The sequence below is a fragment of the Sminthopsis crassicaudata genome, chromosome 3 (assembly GCF_048593235.1).
Source record: "Sminthopsis crassicaudata isolate SCR6 chromosome 3, ASM4859323v1, whole genome shotgun sequence".
In the NCBI taxonomy this organism is placed as follows: Eukaryota; Metazoa; Chordata; class Mammalia; order Dasyuromorphia; family Dasyuridae; genus Sminthopsis; species Sminthopsis crassicaudata.
In genome coordinates, this window is record NC_133619.1 from 583277673 (window position 1) to 583287864 (window position 10192).

The following is a 10192-nucleotide window of genomic DNA, read 5'->3' on the forward strand; positions in this document are numbered from 1 at the left end:
TTTATGGATTGTCCAGAAATATGAAATTAGCTACACCTGAATGAGCACTTCTTAAAGACTTATAATAATTCTAATTATCCTTTTTGAAAACTCTGAAATTTTCTTCTGTCGTATCCAGCCAGTTGAGTTTTCTCTATTTTCCTTCTCTCTCTCTCTCTCTCTTCTCCTTTTTCTCTCTCTCTCTCTCTCTCTCTCTCTTCTCTCTCTCTCTCTCTCTCTCTCTCTCTCTTTCTCTATTTTCCTCCTATCACACTGTACCTCTCTATCTGTCTCTGTCTGTTTCTCTGTCTCTGAGTCTGTCTGTATCTCTCTCTCTCTTTCTCTCTGTCTATGTGTGTGAGTGTATTTCTTTCTCTCTCTCTCACTTTATAAATCCCCCATGTCCTAATTCTCATTCCACAGAAAGTTTCTTGAACTAACCAGAAGAAAAGGGAAGAACTTAACTTTTCCTAAATTAATTTAGAAAGTTACATGATTCAAAAAGAAGTTAACCAATCAAATGATTATTGGTCACTAACTATGTGCTTTACATAATGTAAGATGCTTTGAGTAGACAAAAGGAAGTGTGATTCATTTATCCAGGCTACATTCTCATTGGGATATGAAGTAGCACCTAGGCATAGTAATATATTAAAAATCGGGAAAGTCAGAAGAGGAAAGGATCTCTGTGGAATTGACACTTTCCAGACCAAGTGAGACAAACTAGAAAAAGAAAATGAAATAATTAGTTTGGATTTGTCAGAGAAGATTCAAGTACCTCTATTCCATATTTCTACATTCTTATGCTCAGGAGTAATATTGAAGGCTGTGAAAATCTCTGTAAAAATCTGTCAGAGAAGAATCCCTGCTAACAGCCACTAATGTCTCATGTTTTCTTCTGAAAGGTACTGAGGCAGCTATCTATCTACATGCTAACAATATTCCATATGAAAATGGTTTGTTACTTCCCAGAACGTGATCTAATACATGATAGGAAATTGAGAAATACTACTCATATAAGTGTTTTGTGGATAACGAAGATATTCTAAAATGAACCTTGAAAATATCACTGAAATTTATGAGTTTTTGGACAAATAAAAGAAGCTGAAAGGTAAAGAATTTGTATTTTCATCAGTTTTATTTTGTTAGGATACAGGAGAAAAAAAGTAGATTTAGGGAGTGAATCTCTATTTTAAAAGGCAGTATCTAAGAAAGACATTTGAATTCTGTATCACAGTTTAAATCAGGGTGTCTTTCTTTATAAGCCACAATATCTTGTAGTTTAGGTCCTTGTCTCAAGCACAAGATGCCAATTAGATCAACTTTGGAAAGAAATAATAAACATGTGCTTAACCCAATAATTCCTCTTTCATCCCATTCTACCTCTTTCATGAGATTAAAAAAATAAGCCATGGCATACTTAAAAATATTTTTAAAGAATATATTAACAGATTCCTAGTTAGGGATAGAGAGTTTGGTGTGAGGGTTGGTAAAAAATGTGTTTTCCTGATGTCATTAATTTAAAAAATAATAATTTTAGACTTAAAATAAAGAATGATACAACTTAGAAATATACAGTCTAGGGAAAATTTAGTTTCCATAAGGTATGAATATCAGTTGAGAAATAAACAGAAGACAAAATGCAAAAAAAAAAAAAAGGACAGTAGCAATATCCATATTCTTACAGTCTAAATATTAATATATAAGGTTATTCAACAATAAGATGAACCAGAAGTTCTAATGCAAGGATTTATCACTGAAAGTCAGTGGGATAAAATTGAAGAGCTAAGTGTAGTTTGAGATTATCTGTTTTATTCAAAAGATTCAGGATAGCTATATGAGATAAACAATCTATAAAGCAAAAAATATATAGTAATGGGGAAATTTGGATGAAGATCAATAGAGGCAAAAACAGAAACAGTTTTGTTATGAAGTAACAAACACAGAGCACCTAAATACAAAAAAAGAAAATAGCAGAAAAAGTTTTAGGAAACAGAGCACTCAGTAGAGATAGTTGATTTTAATTAACAGGATATCTACAGGAACACATTCTTTACGAAAATCATTAAATTACTTTAATGACATTTCCTACTTAAAAAATTGAAATACTGATTAAGTAGGTAATCTTTTCTGAGTCACATCATTAGAGAGAGAAAAGATTAATAGGTTAAAATTAAAGAAATTGAGAGAAATGGTCACTCCTTTGGATTTTGTGAAATAAATAAATAAATGAAATTAAGTGTAATCCAACAACACTAGATTTTTAGACAACAGGTTTCAAAGGATCTCAGTGAATAGGAATAGGATGATATCAGTTCAGAAAGAAAAAAAAATTATCTAAAATGAAATGTCTCTCTTATCTGAAGATGCAAATAATTTTTATATGAAAAAAAAAATAAGGGAGGGACCTAAAGCAATAGTACTCTTAGATCTCATTATCAAATTTAAAATTGGAAGAGATATGTAGAAAAGATTGAAGGAAGGTAAGGCAATATATCATAGAAGAAAGATAATAGAAGTAATAGAAGATGGTAAAGTATTTTCAGCAGTCAAGAATACTAAAAATTATAATAAGCAGAGCCAGGAAAGGAAAACCAAAGGGAAAATGAGGATGGGGATGGAGAGAGGGAAGGAATTTAAGTTATCCTGAAGAAAAGTTGAACAATGAAAGGAATAAAACTATTGACCATGGTGCATCAGTTAATGATACTTGACAAAAGAGAGAAATCAGAACTCAATTATCAATTATTTTCCTCTTCTATTTTCTTTTACAAAAAAGAATGAAGATAGAAACAAAAAGATACAACAGAAATGTTGAATACAGCTTTTCTACACGGTGTCAGATAAACTATATCTTCAGCTTTTAAAAGAATGGACAGATATGATGGCTGATGATAGTTTTAAGATTGTGGAAAAAGAACACATTAACAAGATAGATAAACAGTTGGTTTTAGCAGCCCTCAAAAATCAGAAAACCTCAGAAAAGAATGTTTCCCAGCCTGCTGAACTGTTAAAAATTAAAATTAAAAAAATACCCAAATAAAAAACCTAGGTCACAATCAGAAAAAATAACAGTTTATGAAAAAGCCAAAAGGAAAAGGTGAATTAAACCTTAAAGAGAAGCCCTAGTATAGTAAAAGAATATTAGCATGTGAAAGAAATTGCACAAATATCCCTAGATGAAAAAGACAATTCAGCAGGCTCCCCATGATATGGAAATGGCAGCTGGGAATTCCATTATGATTCCCAAGGGAAATAAAACTTGTCAGAGAGGAAATTAAAAATGAAGGTAAGTCAGACTTAATTCAGACTCAAAAAATTTTCAATTCAGATTCAAAAAATTCCCACCAACAATACAGAAAAAAGTGAATACAAAATGGAAAATAGAAAATCTTGTCAAGTATCTTTAGTTAGTAGTGGAATGAGAGACAGAGACAATGAGAGAGAAAAACAGAAACATAGAAAGAAACTAACAAATCTGAAATTTAAAAATACAGAAATAGAAGGAACTTTTGCAGAAGAAAAGTAAAAGGAAAAAAAAAGAAATCTATATTAATCAAATGAACTGATATTGAAGATAACATGCATAATAACATAAGAATGATGTCTCTAAAATAAAATGACAGATCAAAAATTTTGGGTAACATATTATAAAAAATAATTTAGATGAGAAAAGTTCCCGTTATTTCTGAATACTAACAATGTCGATCTAATCAAAAGATACAGTGTTTACCATAGTATCTGGCACAGAGTAGATACTTTTAAAATGGTTATTCATTGATTATTTGAATAGAATACAAATATTACCATTAGAAAAAACAAAAAGAACACATTCCAAATTCAAAGGTATGTAATAATTTCTACAATTAATTAAAAGATGTTTAGATATGAATGAAAACTTAGTAGGTTTTTCACAGGATTTTTCAAGTCACAAAAACATCAGAGAAGATAAAGGTATGATATACTCCAAAGGAGTTCAAGCCATAACACAAAATAACATATTCTGAAAACTTGACAAAGGAAAATCATTTGAAATAGTCCCCTCAATCCTTCAACCAAGAAAGAATGAGAAAACTAAATATATTCAGTTAGCAAGAAAATATGCTAAGTAATAAAATTAGTTTCTTTATATTTATATACTATATTTTAAAGAATTTACAGAGGAGGTGAAAAAAAGAAAACAAAGGGATCATAGAGGAGAAAATGGAACCCAAGGAAGTAAAGATTTAAGGAAAATTTTAAGAACTGGGCAAAAGACGGGCTGAAATATTGATTTAAAATCCTGTGGGTAAAAGCATAAATGTGGGGACCTGTGGGAAGTAATAACAGAATGGGAATTTGCTATATCAGAAAGGGGAGAGGTAAGTGACAGAAGAGAATGGGTGATATACCCCTACAAAGGCAAAAAGTGAATAATAAAGAAATGGTGATTTTTATTGTTTTCTTCAATAATGGAAATTGTAGTCTACAGGATAAAAGCAATGGAAGTAGGTACTAGCATATGGGAGTGGAGAAAAGGGGGACTCTCTCTAAGAAATCAAAAGGAAGAGGTTCCACAAAAAAGACATTGGGAGAATAAATACATATATGAACATGTGAATACATATGTGAGCATATTCAGGGGAATAGGGAGTAGAAATAAATAGAAGGAAACTATAAACTTCTTGAAGTCAGGTGTTGTAAATTATCTTAAAATGCTGATGATGAATGAACAAATAAATGAGTTGTCATTTTGTCTTGGGCAGTTTTTCCTCCTGATTTTCTTATACTCCAATTTCTTGCCCCATAAATGATCTGAGAATGATGGTGAAGGAGGCATCTTTAGGGAAGCAGGAAGAACAGTACTTTCAGTAGCTTTGGAGAAGTTAGCTCAGAATTACTATTGTTATATGCTTCCTAGAACATATGTGTGTATGTATATGTATAGACATATGTATATAATGTATGTGTGTATGTATATGTATATGTCTCTGCCTCTTCCTTGCACTACGCCTGCCCACTCCCACCCCAACCTTTTTATACCCCTAAGTTTCTTCCTTCCTTTTTTTGTTTTGTCATTTTATAACCTTTTATAGTTTTTTTTATCCTTTTATAGTTTTGTATATTTACTTCCACCATAAATTGGTTAAGAAAAAAGTAGGGTCCAGTTTCTGACACAGAACAGATTGAAATTGGAGGGTCCATTCTTTCAGGGTCTCCTAATAGTATCTGCTCCTTTATTTCTGTACTCTATTTATATCATATATTATGTCACTTCTCTTCCAGAAAACTAATTTTCTCCTTTTTTTCTATCCTAGACTATCTTTCTCAGAAAGGCAGCATCTGCCTATTATATATCCTAGGATTATAGGATTTTAAAATAGAAAGAAAATTTGAAATTATTAATTCCATTAATACACACATTTTACAGATGAGAAAGCTGAGGTTCAGAATGAGGAAATAGTATGTCCAACATTACATAGGTAAGATTAGGTAGCAAAGCTGGACTTCAACCAAAGTCCTTTTAGTCAAAATGGACACTTTCTACTATTCTGTAGCCTATCTCCCTTTTCCTCCACAATTATCTTATCATTTTGTCTTCAAAATGTCTTCAGAAACCTTTCCTTCATTTCTATTTCCTTAGCCGACATATTCCTTACCAATTATCTGATCTACTATAACAACTGACTAAAAGTATACCATTACAATGGAATTAGGTTCAAATTATAGTAGAATTAGGTTCAAATTATAGTATAATTAAGTTCAAACAATCTCAGTACAATTCCTAGCTCCACCACTCAATTCCTATCTCTGTGACCTTGGACAATCTTAACCTCTCTAAGCCTATTTCCTAACCATAAAGTTTCAGTGTTGAACTATAAGATCTTTTCCAATTTTAGATCCTATGATTCTATGGTAGAAAGTATTTACGTTAGGTCTCAAGACGTTCCTCATCCAATCCCTTCTAATATTCCAAAAGCAAGGTTCTAGGTGCATCATAATTCCTATTCAACAATCTTGCATAGTCATTCATTCATCAGCAATGAAGCACAAGCAAGAGGCCCCATTTCTTGGTTTTGGGCACTTTATCAGTCCCCTACAAATGCTCTCCCTTCTCAAGTCTACCTACTGACTTATTTGGCTTATTTTAAGTCCCAACCATAAACTCATCTTTTATAGGAAGCCTTTCTTCCCCCTCTAAATTCTAGTTCATTATATAATATTTTTTGCATGTTGTTTCTCCCTCCCCACCTCTCCCCTACCGTACCCTGGCCAACACACACACAATTATATTGTAAGCTCCACTAGAGCAGGGACTGTAGCTCCACCAGAGCAGGGACTGTCTTTTGCCTCTTCCATAATGCCTAGCACATAGTAGGTGTTTAACAAATGTTTGCTGATTGATTAATTGCAGAATTTCTCAGATTGTCATTAAAATCTGCCACAATTTGCACACAGTCAACTTGTTCAACCTTATTTCCCAGTGTTTCTATCTTACACTCTGTTCCAAACTTTGTATCCCTTAGATACTCCAGATTTGTTCTTCATCTTAGAATAAGCATGAAGGAAGGACTAGGACAAAAGACTTCCTTAGGTCTTATCCCCACCTATGTCACCATCTCCCAGTAAGGATGATTAAAAGTAAAACACAATGACAATGAACTGCAAGGCCAAAAGCACTTTATTAGTTAAGGGCTAGGACTACAAGGCAGTATGAATGGTTGGGCTTCCATTTGCCCATAGACCCCCACCACAGATAGATCTACATTTAGTGGTACTTGTGAGCCAAAGCATTGGCCACACCAGTCACCAGCTTCTGAAAAGCAGCCTGCACTTCAGGAGTGAATTCCTTGTTGAAATGAGCAGCCATAACAATAACCAGAACATTCCCAAGGAGCTGTAAGAGAGAGAGAGAAAAAGAAAAACTCAGGCACTTATAAGGAAAAAGCTCTAGTCAGGATCCCTGGGAAGTCTACCCATGTTCTCTTAATATAGTACCACTACTATAGAATCCATGTTCTCCTACCCATGTCCAAAACTATTCTCATATAGAGAATAAGATATCATCTGTTCCTGTTGTCCTTAGTTCTTTATTCAGAAGGACCCTGTCTCTTCCTCTCCAGCTCCTCCTGTCCTTAGACCCAAATAAGATACTCAGTTCCATTTCTGTCCTAATCTATTTTCTTGGGTTTATCTTGCCTTCTTCTTCTTACTTAAAAACCCTTTCCTCCTTGCCTCCCAAAACTTCCTCAACCCTAAATCTGCTTCTCATAGCCCAAAGTTTATAACACTAAGATAAAGGACTTGACAGGCCTAATTTACCAACTTGAAAAGAACTAATTGGAATGGTAAAGAGGTTGGAAAGGAAAGGAAAAAGAAAAACTGATCAATTGGAAGAAAAAAATAAGGAAAGAGAGAAGAGGAAGGAGTGAAAAAAATGAGAATTAAGAAAAAAGGAAGAAAAATGATATTCACATAGAAGGGATGTAGAAGTCTAGTCCAACTCCTTATTTTGTAACTGAAGAAATAGACTCAAGTATAGAGTGACTTTCATAAAATCACAGAACTAATAAAGAAAAATCTTCACTTGAACCCAATATTCCTCACTCCAAAATCAAGTCTCAGTATTTAGTGCAAACAATATGATTCCCGATTTAAAAAGATAATAAATGGAGATGTAGCACTGTCTTTGCAAGATTAAGACATGAGGCTTCCATGAGTACTAATCAGAATTGGGGTATCAAGTAGAGGTAGAAGATGATGACAGAGAAGCAAAGATCCACAAAAAGCACAAATTAGATGAAAAGCAAATTAAAGCAGAACACCAAATCATCCCACTTTTCAAAAGCAGAAAGGTTACTTGAGAATTATGTATCCAGTGAAAAGAGATGAGAAACATGAGGAGAATATGAATGTGTCCAAGCAAAATGATTAGAGGGAAAGAGAAAATGGGACAGTTGGAGAAAAATTGAAAAAGAATAATCACTAAAGAAAAAAATTGGGAAGGATGATAGGAGAAATATTAGAAAAAGTAGACAAAAAGAAGAGAAAGAAACGAACTAGAAATGAAGCAATGAAGGCCAAAAAAAGGAGTGTATGATGAAAGAGAGATGGAAAGTGCTATCAGGAGATAGAAAGAAGAGGATGTATAGCTATAGTTTGAAAACAGATATCCTTTGATATCTGAAGTCATTCAGGCCAAGCTTAGGAAAGATGTGCTTTGTTTTGGCCCTGGCCCTTTTAAACACTCAGTTACTTCAAGATCCTATGGTTTAGTCCAGCCATGACTAGCTTCTGAGCTGCAATGCCCAAGACTTACCCGGAAGTTCTCAGGGTCCACATGCAGCTTGTCACAGTGGAGCTCACTCAGCTTGGAGAAGGTACCCTTGAGGTTGTCCAGGTTCTTGACAGCATCTCCAAAGGAGGTCAGCACCTTCTTGCCATGGGCCTTAACCTTGGGGTTTCCCAGGATAGCAGAGGCAGAAGAGAGGTTGCCAAAGGAATCAAAGAACCTCTGGGTCCAGGGGTAGACAACCAACAGTCTATAGCGAAAAGGAAAAATTAGTCCAAATGTGTAGAAGACCCATCCAGAAGCTATTAAATACCCTTTGGGCCAGTCTGTGGCTCCTGGGCTTGACTTCAATTCCTGCCCCTGGTACTTACCTGCCTAAAGCTTCCCCACCAGTCTCTTCCACATTGACCTTGCCCCAAATGGTAGTGATGGCGTTCTTCTCCTCAGCTGTGAAGTGCACCATGATGTCGGTTTTTGTGAGTTTGCTTGTTAACACTGATGTGTGTCTAAAGCAGGTTGATGTGGCAGCAAGTCCTAGGCTGCCTTTTTATTTCCAGCCGTTGACCCCTTGGGCCCCTTTGTCTCACCAAACTTCTGAAGCTATTGGACAGAGTCTTTTGGGGGTGGTGCTAAGGGCAGGAATAGTGGTTATCAGTACTGGACACTCAGTTGGTCAGTGTCTCTGTATTTGGAGACCTGTAGGGGTCTCCTGTCCTTGCATGCTAATTCTCTAATCCAAATAATAGTGTCCCTTATATAAATGGAATAGATTAGAAACACAAAACACAGTCATGAATATAATAATCTATTATTTATAAATTTATTATTTATAAATCCAGACTAGCCACTAGGATAAAAACTCACTATTTGACAAAAAAAAAAAAAAAAAAAAAAAACTTTTGGAAAAACTGAAAAATAGTATAGAAGAAACTAGATATAGATAGACATTTCACACCGTATATCAAAATAAGGTAAAAATGAATCCATGATTTAGACACAAAGGGTGATAGCAAATTAGGAGAATAAGGAATAGTTTACCTGTCAGATCTATGGATAAGGGAAGAATTTATGGCCAAACGAGATAGAAAACATTATGAAGTGCAACATTTTGATTTCATTAATTCTATTACATTAAATTAAAATGATTTTACACAAACCAAAAAAACACAACCATGACTGAAAGGAAAGCATAAATCTGGGGAACAATTTTAGTTGGTATTTCTGATAATGGCATCATTTATAAAATAGAGAATTGAATCAAATTTATAAGAATACAAGCCATTCTCCAACTCATAAACAGTCAAAGGATATGAATAGCCAGTTGAGATGAAGAAATTAAAGCTTGCAATAACTATATGAAAAAAAATTCTCTAACTTACTGTTTAATGAAATGCAAACTAAAACAACTCTGAGGTATTACTTCATGTTCATCAGATTGGTAATATGAAAAAAAAAAGAGAAATTATAAATGTTTGAAAAGATGTAGGAAAATAGGTCACTAATGTATTGCTGATGAAGTTGTGAATGTATCCCACTATTCTAGAGAGCAATTTGGAACTATGCCCAAAAGGCAATTAAACTGTGAATACTATTTGACCTAACAATACTACTACTAGGTCTCTATCCCAAAGGAGATTTAAAAAAAAAAAAAAAGGAAAAGGACCTATATGTACAAAAAATATTTCTAGCAATTCTTTTCTGAGGGCAAAGAAGAATTAGAATATGAAAAAATGTTCATCAATTGGGGGAATGGCTGAATAAACTGTGGTATATGATTATCATGAAATATTACTGTGCTTTAAAAATGATGAACAGGATAGACTCCTTTGAGCTGTTGAAAAGTGAAATGTACTATGCACAAAGTAATTGTAATATTGTAAGATGATCAGCTATGAACAACTTAGCTGTTCTTAACAAAAAAAAAATAAAGTACAAGACTAG

The 10192-nt window shown here is 33.8% G+C and overlaps 1 protein-coding gene across 1 annotated transcript; it reads right to left on the reverse strand.

The window, feature by feature from the left end:
* Positions 1-6622: 6622 nt before the first annotated feature.
* LOC141563633 (hemoglobin subunit epsilon) lies at positions 6623-8779 on the reverse strand. Its single transcript, XM_074305006.1, has 3 exons — positions 8623-8779; positions 8279-8501; positions 6623-6856 (listed from the first exon to the last, which is right to left on the reverse strand). The coding sequence occupies exons 1-3, from the start codon at positions 8712-8714 to the stop codon at positions 6728-6730; spliced, it is 444 nt and encodes a 147-aa protein (XP_074161107.1). The 5' UTR covers positions 8715-8779; the 3' UTR covers positions 6623-6727.
* Positions 8780-10192: the final 1413 nt, after the last annotated feature.